General features: G+C 37.8%; 2 protein-coding genes across 3 annotated transcripts in view; one reads left to right on the top strand and one right to left on the bottom strand.

Moving 5' to 3' along the window:
- sesn1 (sestrin 1) overlaps nt 1–11280 on the bottom strand; it is a 36161-nt gene extending 24881 nt beyond the window's left edge. Inside the window, exons 1-2 of the mRNA XM_043218832.1 lie at nt 11166–11280; nt 10319–10636 (exon numbers count right to left, since the gene is read on the bottom strand). Coding sequence (XP_043074767.1) covers nt 10319–10594 — 276 coding nt within the window. The 5' untranslated portion in view covers nt 10595–10636; nt 11166–11280. The remainder of the gene's footprint in view (nt 1–10318; nt 10637–11165) is intronic.
- Nucleotides 11281–11953: 673 nt separating this feature from the next.
- On the top strand, nt 11954–15269 carry cep57l1 (centrosomal protein 57, like 1). 2 transcript variants are annotated; one of them, XM_043219078.1, is made up of 11 exons: nt 11954–12153; nt 12557–12737; nt 12826–12999; nt 13093–13214; nt 13368–13484; nt 13578–13655; nt 13781–13873; nt 13997–14068; nt 14243–14472; nt 14561–14705; nt 14831–15269. In XM_043219078.1, exons 1-11 carry the CDS (start codon nt 12133–12135, stop codon nt 15077–15079), a joined length of 1482 nt encoding a protein of 493 aa, XP_043075013.1. In that variant the 5' UTR covers nt 11954–12132; the 3' UTR covers nt 15080–15269. The 2 variants fall into 2 exon arrangements, with proteins under 2 accessions (XP_043075013.1, XP_043075012.1); XM_043219077.1 differs by having other exon boundaries at nt 11958–12153; nt 12823–12999.
- The last annotated feature ends 284 nt before the right edge of the window (nt 15270–15553 follow it).

Below are 15553 nucleotides of genomic sequence, written 5' to 3'. Positions count from 1 at the left end.
CATACAATACATTTAAATGAGCTACTTTTTGTTAGTAGCTTGTGCAAAAACATTTCACTTGCAGTTTAACTGCTTTTAATTATGAGTAACTTGGGAAGTTTCAAAGCAGCTTCCAAAACACTGTGAGCCAATAAATGTCTCCTGTGAAATGTGTGCTGACAGGTGGCAGGTGAATCTAGACCCGTCATACTGCATGTCCAAACAACCAGCAGCTGACCACACAAAGACAAACAGACAGTACAAAAAAGTGTCATCACAAGCCACAGTCTCTCGCCCCGCCTGAAATGTGTAAAAATGTTCCTCTTTTAGGTTTTGCTACCGTTATTTGAATATAAAACTCTGTTTAGCTTCACATCGTTTGTTGTGCCGTGATCAGACTAGCCTCTTTATTTGTTCCTATTAGCACATAATGACTAAGATTAGGCCTATCAGTTAGATAACAGCAATCCCAAACACTCTGTGATAAATGTGGCATATCAGCTTGAGCCTTCTGCTTGGTTCATCTTCTCTTCTAACATGCTAATAGACATTAAATATAACTTTTTACAGCATAATAATTTAACAAACATATAGGGATGCATGATATAGTGGTATCATATTAGTCAATAATATTACAGTTCATTTCCTCTACAATGATCCATTTTAATGCTAACTTAATTATCTTAAATCATTCAATTTTAATTAAGACCATTTATTGATTATTGGTCAAAACATAAAAACATTTTTTTTTTGTAATTGTAATATCGTGCATTCCTCCAATTAATACACAGTGCAATGATGTATCTCAGTGAACTGGAAGGACGTCATACTCGAGTTGTTTTGAACATATATTTGTCTAATAACACTCTTTGGAATCCTTGCTTGTTATGTTTATCAGTCAAAAATATGGCAGCCATGCAAAGTACCAGACCTGTTTCTCATTTGCACCGACCTAGAAAATGACACAAAGAGGGTCATACAGAGTGCAAGGCATATGTGTCACAACCACAACAACAGATTAAACCTTGAAAAACAACACAAATTTTCAAAAAGACATGTGCACTGTCTATTGTTACAGACACCTACAAGTATGCATGTCTTGATTCTTTCACAATGAGGGGTCCCGTGCCTTCCACTGCTGTTAGTTTCCAGTTGTTCATGCATTAACATCAGCACATTTTCTACAGTCAACATCTCTGCTTACTAGAACGGCCAATTGGCTTTATTAAATCGAATGCATTAGCTAATCAAGTTAGGAAAAATGACATCCAATGGGAAGAAAAACAAGAATGACACTGAAATAGAACTCCTCTCAAAAAGTCCCTCATGGTGAAATACCTCAATCAAAAGTAGATGTACCATGAAGGCATGTTTTGTTTAGTATGGTGGTTTTTAAGTGCAGAAAAACATTTTTTTTTGCCAGATGGGAGCTACTTGTAATATAATTCCAAGAAATGTCTAAACAGGGTCAATAAAGGGAGTAGCTAAGGATGCAGGAGAATCAGCAATTTAAGTCCTTTTGTCTCCCAGGCATCAGCGAAAACAAACAGTTCTCGATTTTCCTAGAAATTTCTGGGACATATCCAACCATATGGTCCACACCCCCCTTTCAAGCCCCCTTTCCTTCTTCAACATGCTTCTGTCCCAATCTCTCTTTTTTCAGTTAGCAATGTTCTTTTTTACACAGGACACAAACACATTCTAGGATTCTGGAGGTGTGTATCCTCTCAGCCAATCGCGGTGCGCTCATGCTTTGCATCTCAACCAATGACAGAGCAGTGGGGGTGGAGCCAGCATCTATGAGCGACATTGCTACTTGTTTATCACTGTACCCCCTTATTCTCTTATCATCTCCCTCTCTCTTTATCATTCCCACTCCGTCTCTCTATTGATTTATTACACTAATGAAGCAGAGGTCAGGATCTGGCATAAATAGACTCCCATATTGGAAGGTATTGAGAACCCCACCGCCCCCACTTACACATACTGATGACAGTTATTAAGTAAGCTGGTCGGAGGGTGGGGCTGGCCCATAACTCCAACTGAAAGCACTATCTGTACTGAACAGAAGCAATAACACCTGGCCATTAGCTCTACTGATGGAGTCGAAACACACATACACACTCAGTGTTAATTCAATCCAGCTATAAAGTCAGTCAGTCATTATCACAAAATAACCTCTGACAGGATGATCAGGCCCCTGATACGCAGAGAGCAAGAAATGAGACGAGAGATATTAAATCAGCACAGCTATGTAAAAGATGGGTTGCCAGGGACAACAGTCAGTTTTTCAGTTTAACAGTCATTATATAAATATATTTGACTAGAGAAAGCTGCATTTGAAAACTTGATCACAATCATGTATTAAGCAGTTAAATGGAAAAAAAGTCGGAAATAAAATATTTTAATGTCAATTTACACTGTAATATATTTTTAATGTGTTTTATTATATTATGTCTATTGTATTATAATTTTCTATTTGCATAGAAAAATCTTTACTGTCATTTTTGATCAATTTAGTAAGTCCTTGCGGGACAAAATTTTTAATTTATTAAAAAATATAATACTTTTTACTGCCTCCAAACAGTATGGTTAGAGAACATAATAACATTTCATGCTTTTCTAAACTACATATCCATATACCAGAAAACAACACAAGCTGGCTTTGATGGTGGGCCTAACTCAAATAGCTACTCCAAAAAAAAAAAAAAAAGGTTTTATTTCAAATTAAGATGGGAAATAATATTTAGTTATACAATAGTTTTGACAAGCCACAATTTAAATCATGCCACAAAGCTTGCGTATCTGGTGTAAGGTCATTCTAGGCGTCAAGTTCAAACTCTAAAACAAGAACATTATAACGTGTGCATCTAAAATTGTCCCACACACATGATCCAATGAGTTCACATAAGGTTACGGTCAAGTTATGAAGTCTAAGCCCGTCAAAAGCTATGTAACAGTCTTGGATGCATATCATACTGAAACTTATTCAACTACGACCGTTGCATAACACAATCCATAGCCGACAAATTTAACAGTTCCTAGCAGGCTCTTGTGTTTTTACACTGATTTATATGATTTATATTCATTCATATGAATTTACGTGTTTTTTCAAATAACTGGAAAAATGTGTGCAAAAACAGATTCCTTTTGAAATAAAAATAACATTGCAATAATGCCCACTGTGTGGTTTTGGGTTTGATAGTAACCTTTGGTTGTTAAATAAATATTGTATAAAATTCTATCACATGAATATCTCAAGACTGTCAGACAGCTGACCACACTGCCCATGTCCAGACAGAAAAGTCGGCGGCAGGTGACACTGCTGTGGAAACCTCAACTAAAAATAAAAGCATATCCAGACATACCAATAATAATGTCAGGACTGCTGTCTTCAAAGGGGTTGTGTCTGCCTGAAAAACACAAAACAATACACGCACACAGACGGGCACACTAACAAGCAAACCAGACTGCCGTTCGTGAGAGAGACGAATACTGCGCAATTGGTTTGTTATACTCTTCCCTAAATGTGCGCAACATGTTATCGAGTGACTCATCACCAGCTCTGGCACACGTGTTGCTAAATCAGGGTTAGAGTTGGGTCACTGATTCAAACCTGTCCTAAGAGCCATCCGCTTGGCAGAGCAATCAAGCCATACCTCGCCAAGCACAGCATTCAAAACGCCATATCAGTTTTTTTTTTTTGTATGCTTGAACTGGTGCAGGCCTGTCAGTTGTTTACTTCTGTGGCTCAGAGAGGTTGATGTGAAGATAAGGAAAATGTAGCGTGATGCTTTGACTATGTTGATTAGCTTGGGAAAAGCTCTGTGTTCTTTCCACAATCAAATAATCAAACGCTGGTCAAACTTTAGCGCAATCATACAAATAAATTTCACTGTCTATACCGGGGGGGGCTCAAAATCAGTTCCTGGAGGTCCGGTGTCCTGCAGAGTTTAGCCTCAACCCTAATTAACCACACTTGAATCGTTAATCTAGGTTTTCAGAATTACTAGAAATTTCTAAACAAGTGTTTTGGAGCTGGTCAGTGGCCCTCCAGGAGAATTTATTTATTTCATAAATAAGAAATATTATTTATTTCACAGATGACTCATTTAATTCAAACAGATATAACAGAAAGATTGATTTTATTACGTTTTTAAGTATGAGCTTTGTACCAAAAGTGCCAGCACTGTGTGTGTGTTTGATTCAAAAAGGCTGAAAATGCCAAGGGTCTAGAGGGAGACATAAACATGGCTAACATTCAGGTTACGAAATTGATAGCCCTGTTTTCTGTTCTTCCTTTCACTCCTCACTCTCCCTATCTCTGTCTAGATGTGACTCATCTCTCACTCCTTTTATTCAGCTTCTAAACATTCCACCTCTCAAAGTTTACTTATGAATGAGTTTGTCTTTTCATCTCTGTTGTCTTCGTATTTCAACTTCTCACTGCCTCAGACATCACGGTGATCTGTTGCTTGCAGGCACGCTAAGCTGTTTGGGTTTATGTACACTTATGTACACCAATTTATGTACACTCTGTACCAGCAAAACACTACGTGTGATATAACCATCAAAGTAAGCTTTCCAAAGCTTCCATCAGGATCCTCACTGGAATGCTTAAACAGTAAGACCTGCATCAAATCACACCAAAGAAGAAGATGCTACTTGCAAGGATGAATGATGTAAATTGACTCTATAAACACAAAAGGCCCGTTCCACTGATGCATTAACTGGAGATTCATACCAATCCAAATGCACGGTGTAAACACTGAAACGTAATCTCAGCATTCCTGAAGAGGCATGCTCTTTCGCCCATGTTGGCCAAGGTTTGCTCGTCATGCTTCTGTCAAACTTTAGAACATAGTGTTACTGCAAAATGTGACTTCACAATGGCTAGAGCAAATCGTTTCTCCCAACCCAGTGGAAACTTACATACATATATGGGGTACTTTATTACAATAAAGAAGGCTTTCCATCGTACACCTACCATTATCTTTTTCTGTTGTTTTCCAATGCAAATAAAATTACAAAGCACATGAAAATTGGTTCCATAAAGATCAAATACTGGGATCAAAGCAGATGTTACTTTAGAATGACAAAACGTGATGCTATGGAGAGGATACACATGGATAATGTGATGCAACAAAGGTTAACGGTCAGTTTTAATATTTTTAGGTTTCGACTCAAAGTATCCCATACAGTCACCAGACCATCCAATCTCCAAACAGATTTCTTCTCTTACTTTGCTTGACAACTCAGTCTATTTCTGTTCTCCATTTCAGATCCCTCAAATTTCCATTTTTTTTAACCTATGACATTCTTATGCTCTATAACAACACACACACACACACACAATGATACCACTTCCTCTTTGTATCTGGTTGCACGTGGGTTCTGTGGCACGTGTGGCTGTGGCTCACGTTGCATCTTTTTATTTGCAAAAATACAGCAAATAAAACTTATTCCTCCACTGCTGGTGCTCCGGATGTGGCCATAATCGAAGCTGGAAACTTCTCAAGGTGGTTTGTTTCATCTGACACAAGTGATGATCAAAATCAAAATCAAAATGTAAGTCTTCAACTACAAAGTTTTACCAAAATTGATTTATGTCTGAAGAATTTAAACTGAATAAAATACTTTAAATGTAAAAGATTCATTGAGAAATATTCAGATGTCAGAGGTGCAGACATCTATAAAAACTAAATTACAGCTGCACTTCACAGAATGCTACATTTGTGGTTTTATGGATAGATCATTTTATTTTACTCCTCACAACAATAAAAAAAAGAGTCCAGAACCTGTCCATGATGTCCTTGATGAAAAAGTTAAACATTGGTTTTCTTTTCAAAACACATAAACAGTTGTGAAAGCTCTCATTAAGCTCTTTATTGAGTGTATTCACATTTGCAAGCATAATGTTACATTATAATTCAGCAGATGTTTTACAAATGTTTGGAGGGCTCTTAAAAGCATAAGTGATATTTTTCCTTGCATTTGACTGATCAACATTGTTGTGATGTAACTGTATGTAGCCAGCTGTGCAGCTGCTATTTGGATGTACTGGTATTGTAGATATTTACTTAGCAATTTAATCCTAGCTGTTTTCTTAACACAAGGAGTAAAGAAATAAAACAGCAAGCATTTAGGTCAAGCCGTGGAAATTTCCGCAGTATCAAGGCAGTCAAGTTGGTAAGTGGTTTTATTATGAGGTAATGGCACCCTCTGGTGTTCAGAATTTTACACTATGGGAAAAACTTGGTTTTGTGGTAACTCACCAAATCACCACAGTATTGTCACAGTGTCCAATTGCCAAACACAGCTTTTATATAACATTCATGACGTGATTTCAATGCCATTATGAGTAAAAGTCAACACTGCTGCATACATTTGACGTAATCTAAAAAAATAGGTCCCCTCCCTGACCACTGGGACTTGATCTGCTGTGTCGATTCCAAAAACTAACTATAATGTTATAATAAAAATTTCCCCCAAAACAAATCCTGTATAGATCCATGTGCACAGCTTTACATGCATTCATTCATATTAATCGACAACAGATGGGCTGTAATCTGATCCTTGTACACAGCATAACATCCAACACTCTGAAAAACTGTGCTTGCTTGCATTGTGCTTATCTTTCTCCTAGAATGTCTTCAACTTTTACATTCGTAATCCTGCCAACAGCTGATTCTGTATTTCATCTGCACCGCTTTCCTCATCCTGCTTATTTCATGAGGTGTTTGTGCAGATCAACAGAAGTGGCATCAACAGCGCTCTCATAAAAGCATTAACAACGCTCATAACACTCCCAGACTGAACCAGCAGGGGAGAAAAATGTCACATACGCACACCATCTAAGAAGCCAAAGTGCTAACTATGGTGTTATGTTGTGTACTGAGTATTTGGGGGAGTGTATGTCTTTCATTCCGTTTTCCATCCAAAGACTTGTTTTTTTGGAACCAAGCCATTTTTCACATCCAAATAGCCGTCATTCCTCTAGGGCAGTACCATTCCTCAATTCCTAGAGTTGAGAGAGGTTTCTAAGGATTTTCCCCTCCCCTTAGCGGAGTTACCACAAACAAGTCCCCCCTCCCCAATCGAGGGGTTGTTGTGCTACAGAACTCCATGCTGTCATGTTAGCTCCCTTCTCCTAAATAGGGAGAAAATACAGTTTGCAGATTGTTTTCCACTCATATTTTTTCTCTAAGGTGAAGTATAAATAAAGTGTCTATTTATCCTTTTCTTTTCTCCTCGCTTAACCCTCTATTGCACAATGCTGCCTTAGGGTGACGAACCCATTTTCATCAGTCTGCAATCAAATGTTCTTCTTCAGTGCATACAAAATGAAAATAAAATAGTTTAAAATGAAGAAAAGACTTATATTAATAAGCTATTTTGGTCACACTACATCCTGATGGCTATGGCTTTTTAGGCATAGTATACTGTTAAGAGAAAAAAATAGCCATTCCTAAGCAATTTTCTTATAAAAGAAAGCTGGAAATATATATATATATATAATTTTGAGCACCAAATCAGCATATTAAAATGGTTTCTGAAGGATCATGTGACACTTAAGACTGAAGTAATGACTTCTAAAAATTAAAAAGAAAAGAAAAATTACATTTAATGAAAAAATATATATATAGATTTTTTCTTTTACAATTTAATAGTTCACAATATTGCCTTATTACTGTATTTTTAATTTAAAAAAATAACTTACATTTATTCACACCATATTTCAACATTTTGAAATATGGTATTTCAAATATTAATTAGGCCTATTTTACACAAGAAACTAAATTAAATATTTTAGCATTGCTTTAATGCATGCAATAGCGGATTAAATAATTTAGCCTTACAAAATCACCACTAAGACATGTACACTTAATATTACTAGCACTCAGCTCACTAAACCGGTGCCAAGTACCATGGTGACTCCCAGCTTTCATACACATAACAAACACACATACACACGCGCGCATACACATGCAAACACACATCCAATCCACATGACCCTCACAAGGCCCACAGCTAATTTAAGACCTCAGGGAAGGAATCGTTTTCAAAGCCTGGGTGGGCAACAAATGCACTCCTCTACAGCTTTCTGTAACATGTCTTACTGTCTCTATAATGAAATTTTTCAGCACTGTACTGTAACATTACTCTAGGAAGCCTGGCGTCTACAAGGCTCATGTTTAATGAGGTAAAACATCTTTGCTTTGACCTTTATAATAATCAAAATAAGTAATATAGGAACGTAAATATCAATACTGTTAATTAATTGTACATCATTTGCAAAGTTAAGTGTTGTCAATTTTCTCATTTGCAGACAACTAGCGCCACCTGCAAATAAGAAACATGACATTATGAACCATAACGAACAAAAAACGTGGGTCATAGGAAATATAGGCATCTTACATAATTTCTAAAACTCCCTTCAGACCAGTGGACTGACACTGACCTAGATCTGTCTCTCTATCCACAGCTTCTCAGGGCTTATCACTGCAGAAACATGCATTAGTGTGCGCACACGCATAAGCACACTCGCAATGAACGATTCAGGTCCAACTCATTCAGGTGTGATGTACAACCTGAGGACACCTGTAAGTGTTGTATCAAACAAGTAGGCTGCGTCGACCACAATTACAAAACAATGCTGCACTATATCATTAATAATTTTTTTAGGATTACTGTTTTCTGAGGTCACATCCTGAGTGTGTCTACGCCTGCCAGCATCTGTGTGGTGCTCACTGGATCAAAGGTCAATTTTTTTTTTCTCTACTGCTGTGGCCTCATTTGTCATGGCCCCTTGAATCCCATAATTCCGGATATAAGAGCAGACGGCTTACCACTGATACAGTAATCAGAAAGGGTTAAAAGGTCAACACAAAACAAGGGAGGAACATCCTGTCATCTAACAACACAAAACAAACTCCAATTTATCCAAAGAGAGGGCTTTGTATAAATAGGATATACACACACACACACACACACACACACACACACACACACACACATACATACATACATACATACATACATACATACATGAGATCTAATACTGTGTGTGAATGTGTCTTGTGTTTTTGCGTATTTTTGTGACATTTTGGGTTGATTAATCACACATCTGTGTTAATTACCAAAGTTGCTGATCCAAAAGGTAACACTAACAAAGCAATCTGCAACAAGTACATGTTAATATTCTGACATCTAAAGCTTCAGCTCTGAGTCTCTGATGGAAAACCTCTTAAAATAATATTCTCAACATTTTAGGATCACAGGAAATGAATGGCCAATCACATTCAATGTACAGACATGGGCCAAATGGATTCAGATGTTCTGGTAAACCTTTAAACAGTATGTGTGACTAAGGAGAGCCCTTGGTCCTCTCTGACTCCTCCAGTGAACTCTGGAGCCTCAAATACTGTAATAAATGACCCAGTCCCCTAGCTTCCTCAACCCGGGCAGAGCTATTTTAAGATGTGGCGTACATGCAATCCCGCATAAACAAATACATGCTTGTGTAAACAACAAATATAGTAACTGTTACACTTCACATTATCATATCTTTTCTATCTGCAGTTTTCTTTCAGCCTTTACCTAAGCTACAGGCATATAGGCATATATATATGCATGGTTTGAAATTAAATTAAAAACAACAGGGGACCACAGGAAAACATCAGAGCCAAAACCAAAAATCCCGCTTATTTACTACTCACATATTGCTTTTTACAAATAAATGGCCCTTCGAGGTTCCCACAATTTCTGACCAATTTTAATGACTTTTTCATGATTTTCCTGTTGTATGTTATAAATGGATTAGGTTTTAAAAAAAAAAAACAACAACGTAATTTCATAGAATACCCCACTAACAACAAGTAACTATGCAGGCGCAAATAACTAAAATTGAGCATAAATAGAATAAAAAATATTCCTTTGAAATCTAAATTTGCTAATATTTCCAGTTTTTCAAATTCTATGTTTAAAAAAAGTCACTGATGTATTAAAGATGAATTATTAAAAACACTGCATTAAAAACAAAATGCATTTGAAAACACTGTATATGAAATATAAAATTATTCTTCTAGTTAACCTTAACATTTACATTTTTGCGCAAAATTCATGGATGTAAAGAAATACCTTTCAACCAATAGGCTATACATCTATACAGCGGGGTACAAATGTACAAAGGGCATGGTCTGCATAAATGTAGTACAATTATACACCAAAATATTATATGCAAGGATGTTTTTTTTTTTAAAGTCACATAGAGACCATGTACAGAAAGTATTGAACATACAATCAACCTTATTATCTCAGTAATTAATAAAGTACTGACCTGAACCTTCTGGAGCAAACATATGCATTTCTTCCTGATGTCTTCATAAGGACACCGTTTGGAGAGCATCAGGACATGAGCCAGGAGAGCGTTGACATCAATGGACAGGCTGTCATCCATAGCTGGGTGAGACGAGGACTGCGGGTCCGGAATCGGCCCCATGGTCTCTATTCTCTTCATCACCTCCTGGTGAATGAGCTCCATTGCTGCGTGTCTGGAGCTCGAGTCTCGACTGCCAAGAGCATCCCACCTTCCCGCAGCATCTCTCACATCCATCACTGTAACAGTCTACTATTCTTCAGCTATACACCTGAAAGACTGATGATCCATGCATAAGACAAAAATATGTAGAAATTATTAATATAGCTAAAACAATCCTAAACCAATCTTCTCTGCTTCAAGCTGACAAAGGAATTCTGCAAATCCTTCCAAAAATGTTCCATATTATCCTGCTAGTATAAACAGACTTTGCAAGTGCATGTCTAAGCAGGCATTATACAAAAGATGTGTATATAATGTGCTGAATGCTTTACCAAACAAAAGTTGTTAAGGTTTTTGTTTTCGGTTGTTTAAACACTGGAACTGACACATTTTCAATTGTCTAGGGGAAAAAAATATTTATAGTTTTTGCTATACAAACTGTTTATTTTACAAAAGAAACACTGAGTATGATATTATACATTAGGCACATTCTAAAAAAAAACCGTTGAATGACGTTCAATCAAGTTATTTTATTAGGCAACAAACATATCCTTCAATTAATTAAGTCACAGGTATGGCCAGTAATTAGTTAGCGCGTTCTATTTTAAAAAGGAATGTGTAAAATATGTCAGATAAAAATACTTACTAAATTCACATTCTCTCTAGTCGTCCCCGCTGCCGTTGAATGAGACCTTCCTGCGCTCTGGCTCTTCAGTCGATTTCAGTCTTTTGCGGCGGCTTGAGTTAACATTTGATTGACAGGTACCCCGGTCCAATAGTGTTCTAAAAAAAAAGTAATGGGCGGAGATATGCTCACGGCGCACTAATCAACGATTAGAAAGGCGTTCCTTTCAGGCCGCGCCTCCCAATGCAAATAAAAAGGGAATTGTAGTTCAGAAGCTCGTTATTATCAACGTTCTCGTGGTGGCACAAATAAAACGCAGAACTACAAATACCAATAACCACAAAAAACATTGGTAACTGCAGGGGCCCCGCCACCACTTGTTTATCTCAAAACCCTTATGATTAATGCAAAGCTTTCACAAGATATTCAGCTATATTATTCAACTAAAATACGTGAGCTAGTCTCTAAAAACAGAATAGCTCTGACTATACTACCTCTTACTGTTTTACAAATACGACCAATGCCCTCTTTAAAGCTCCTCTTGCATTATTATATTAAAGCATCCTCAGTAAAAAAAAAAAAATAGAACTGGATGTTGTCAGCATGACTAATTCAGAAATAACAGGGAAGATGTAAATTAGTGGTTTTGTTATTTTTTATTTATTTAATAACTAGGACCTTGAAGCTGTGCCTGGGGCAGTAGAATTCCAGCAGTCAACTCACTTTATTGTTAAAAAAATCTATCTGTCTGTCTGTCAGTCTCTCTGTCTCTGTCTGTCTGTCTGTCTGTTAAGAATATTGAATATTGTTGAAGCTGTGGTCATTGTGTGTATGCGGAAACACTGAGGGCGGTAAAAGAAGAGGGAAATTTGAAACTGGGAGGCGCTGTCGGCTACAGCTGTTAACAGGACACATTCAGCTAATTCGTCTGTAACCTCGATGACTAGGCTGCATCGTTTTAGTCTTTTACGTGTAACGTAAAGTCATAATGGATCACTACAGAGACCAGGTATTTAGCTTTATGCAAAATATTTTTTATTGCGGCTGCTATTATTCTTAGCGAGATTCACATTGCTGTATCACAGTCGTTAGCCTTATTAGCTTGTTCACAGTTCGTACTGAGCAGCCTAGAGAGCAAGAGAAAAACGTTTTGGCTTCGTAAAACGTTTATTTTAGCCCAGAAAGCAGCTGTCTAGCTTTCGACACACAGCCATTTAATTAATTATCCAGGAGATGTATATTGACTTTAAAGTGACTTTGTATACAACAATGGGGCTAACTTGCATTTCCTAACTGTATTGTATTCTATAAGAGTCTGGGTCTGGATATATAACTGTATTATTATCGGTCACTCATTCAAAGACTTGGTTTTCGCCATAAAAATCTATTATTTTTTTATTTCTGATTTACAGACTCTGAATCTGGACTCTCCATCTAAACAGAGTTATGTTGGAAGTTTTTACCAACCTCCAGAGAAGCTGTCAAGACCTCTGTACATGGACACAGCCACAAATCCACAGGAAAGAAAGAGCTCAGGTGTGCAGGACATCAGCCCACAGTTTTATCAAACCGTACCTGATGCTGGAAGCAGAGGTGAATTGAATTATTAGACGCAGAGGACCGTATTATGCACCCAAATAAATAAAACCAAATTTAAATGTTTGCTGTGTTTGAACAGCAGTGATAGCTGCCCTGAAAACGCTGCAAGAGAAGATGCGACGGCTGGAGCTGGAGAGAGTTCAGGCAGAGAGGAACGTCCATCAGTTCCCTAAGACTGTTCGACATAAGTTGGATGCTTCTGTACAGAGAGGACCATGTCACAGCACACAAGAGAATCACTCTACACAGAGGAAAGGTAAAAGTGTTCATCAACAGGTTTTTGGTTTGAATGATAATTGAAAAGTCCAGTACTGTATTAAGTCGTCTCTGTTTTTCATCTTCCTTTCAGAGCTGGTTTCCAAGCTTCATTCTGCAGAAACGCGCTGCTCTCTGCTGGAAAAACAGCTTGACTACATGAGGAAAATGGTGGAGTGTGCAGAGAGAGAGAGAATCACTCGCACAGACAAAGAGGTGAGCAAAAACACAAATGCTAAAGAGCTTGTGCACTTAAACGAGTGTTGTAAATTCTCATTTGAAAAGATACAGCTCAAGCAATTTTGACCTTTCAAAACCCATCTTAATCTCTCTCTGTTTCCCCTTTTCTGTGCTCTGATTGGTCCTTAGGACTCTTTGTGTAGGCAAAGCACACATACAGACCAACAAATGCAGACACAACTCAACAAATTGGATAGGCTGGAAAAGGAGTATCTTAAACTTACCAGCACACAGTCAATAGCTGAGGTACAAACATATGCACTCAATATACACAGTAGTCATTGGGGGGAATTTTATTTTATTTTATTTTTTCAATCGTCCTCTATATTTCATCTTCAGAGGAAGATTGAGCTCTTAGAGCAGAAACTTTTAGAGGAGCAACATGAACGCAAAATTATGCAGGAAAAAGCAGAGGAGGTAAATCAAAAAAGACTAAATTGCAAACATATTCATAAAAAAATTGATTTATGTAAATCTTTTATCAAAAAGCCATTTTTAAAATGCATGCATTCATGCCGTTTCTTTGCTTTTCTTGGCATCAGTTGCAGCGAGAGCTTGAAAACAATCTCCTGTCCCTTTCTGTTGTGACTCAACCTAAAGGCAAGAAAAAAAAGAAAGAAAAGGGCTCTTTCAAGGTAAAAGAAATGCTGTGCAGTAATGTATAGTGAGCACAAGGTGTCAGTATATTTACAGGACAGAACACTAGTATTCTGCAGCGAGTTGTGTTAATAACATTTTCTTTTTTCACACTGTGTCAGAAGCCCACCTCAATGAAGGTGGAGGCACCTCCCACTCCAAAGGCTAAACACCTCCCATTTGTGGCTGGAACAGTCAGTATGACCTCAACCGACACATTATTTACATTTTTACATGGTTATTATTACACAAAAGTGACAGTAAAAAAAAACACAATTTCCATAAAAATATTAAACAGTAACTGTGATCAGGATTTATGATAATAATAGTAATAAATGTTATCTTGAGCAGTTTTCTCTCTCTCTCAGTCTACCAGTCCGAGTCACTCAGTCAATGCCAATGTTCAGAGTGTTTTGCACATGATGAAGCACAGAAACCCCCAACTGTGTGAGAGAGTCAGTGCACTGCAGAAGTCCGTTTCTGAGAACCAGCAGACCCAGCGCAGACCTCCGTCCCCCCCCAGCAAAGCAGCTTCCACACTGGGCGGCCTTTCTGATATTCTGCTCGCCCTTCAGGATGAACTGGGACAGATGAGCTTGTGAGTCGCACCAATCTTGACCAGCAAGACTAGTTTTTTTGTAATGCATTGACAGGGACAGTAGGTTTAAACATTGCGTTTGTGACAGTGAACACCAGGAGCTGGTCAAGCAAATAGACGAGACCTCTAAACGAGAGCTTCGTGATGATCTGGAGAGAGAGCTGGACTGTCTGGTCAAGAGAATGGAGGAGAAAGCAGCTCAGATCTCCAAACTGCGCAAGCATCAGCAAACGGTAAGCTCAAACTTTTGTTACAACAACTGAAGTTACACATTACACTGTTTTTTGTGATAGTATGTAGATAAAAATGTCCTGTAGAAAACTCTGATGTATATCAAAAGCTGTTTTTGCTCCTGTAGGTTCAGAAACTGTCCCAGCCATCCTGTAGCCCCAAACAAAAGCAGCAGAAGCTTCATAGGGCTGCCAGCGTAGAGGCCAAAACCAGGGCACAGAGTGGGGTACAACCACTGCCACCGTCCCCTGTCAAAGCCTCAGCCAGCACGGGGCAGAAACACAGCAGAAGCAGTCAGGAGTCTCTGAGGCTCCTCAAACAGACACAGAAACTGTGCTCTAGCCTCCGCAGACAGGACATTGCGTGGGAAACGTAGTTACACTTCCCTGAAACACATTTGGGGCTTATAAGTGTTACACTGGAATAATTATATTTGCCCTCAGAAGATCAGAAAACACTGATTCATCTGAAAAAACTATATGACTCTGAATGACTTTCATGAGCTTTTTAATTATTCATATTTTTATTTGAATAAGTTGTGAATAAAATATATGCATATATTTATAGTACAGACCAACTTGACTCTTTTATTCTGTAGTCTAAACACTTTTCAGCCTCCAATGGATGGAATTAAGTCCTGTCATTCAGTTTTAACACATTTTACACAATCACTAAAATATATTAAGAAAAGGCCTTTTGGTAGGACTTTTTATTTATCTCACTCCGAGCGTAAGAATGTAACACAAAAGTGATGGTGGCGAAAAACACGAGGGGAAAAAAAAACCAAAGTGTTCTAGCAGCGTCAGCTTTTGTGTGGTTTCTTATGTGAATTACAATCAGATGACACACC

This window comes from Puntigrus tetrazona, chromosome 20 (assembly GCF_018831695.1).
Source record: "Puntigrus tetrazona isolate hp1 chromosome 20, ASM1883169v1, whole genome shotgun sequence".
Classification (NCBI taxonomy): Eukaryota; Metazoa; Chordata; class Actinopteri; order Cypriniformes; family Cyprinidae; genus Puntigrus; species Puntigrus tetrazona.
This window is presented reverse-complemented; position numbering and strand designations above follow the sequence as displayed.

What these genes read in the sequence shown, in the direction of transcription:
- cep57l1 (XM_043219077.1), top strand. Translation starts at nt 12,133, where the DNA reads ATGGATCACTACAGAGACCAG. An exon ending in ACCTGATGCTGGAAGCAGAG is followed by an intron (nt 12,738 to 12,822) that starts GTGAATTGAATT and finishes GTGTTTGAACAG; the next exon opens with CAGTGATAGCTGCCCTGAAA. An exon ending in TCCCATTTGTGGCTGGAACA is followed by an intron (nt 14,069 to 14,242) that starts GTCAGTATGACC and finishes TCTCTCTCTCAG; the next exon opens with TCTACCAGTCCGAGTCACTC.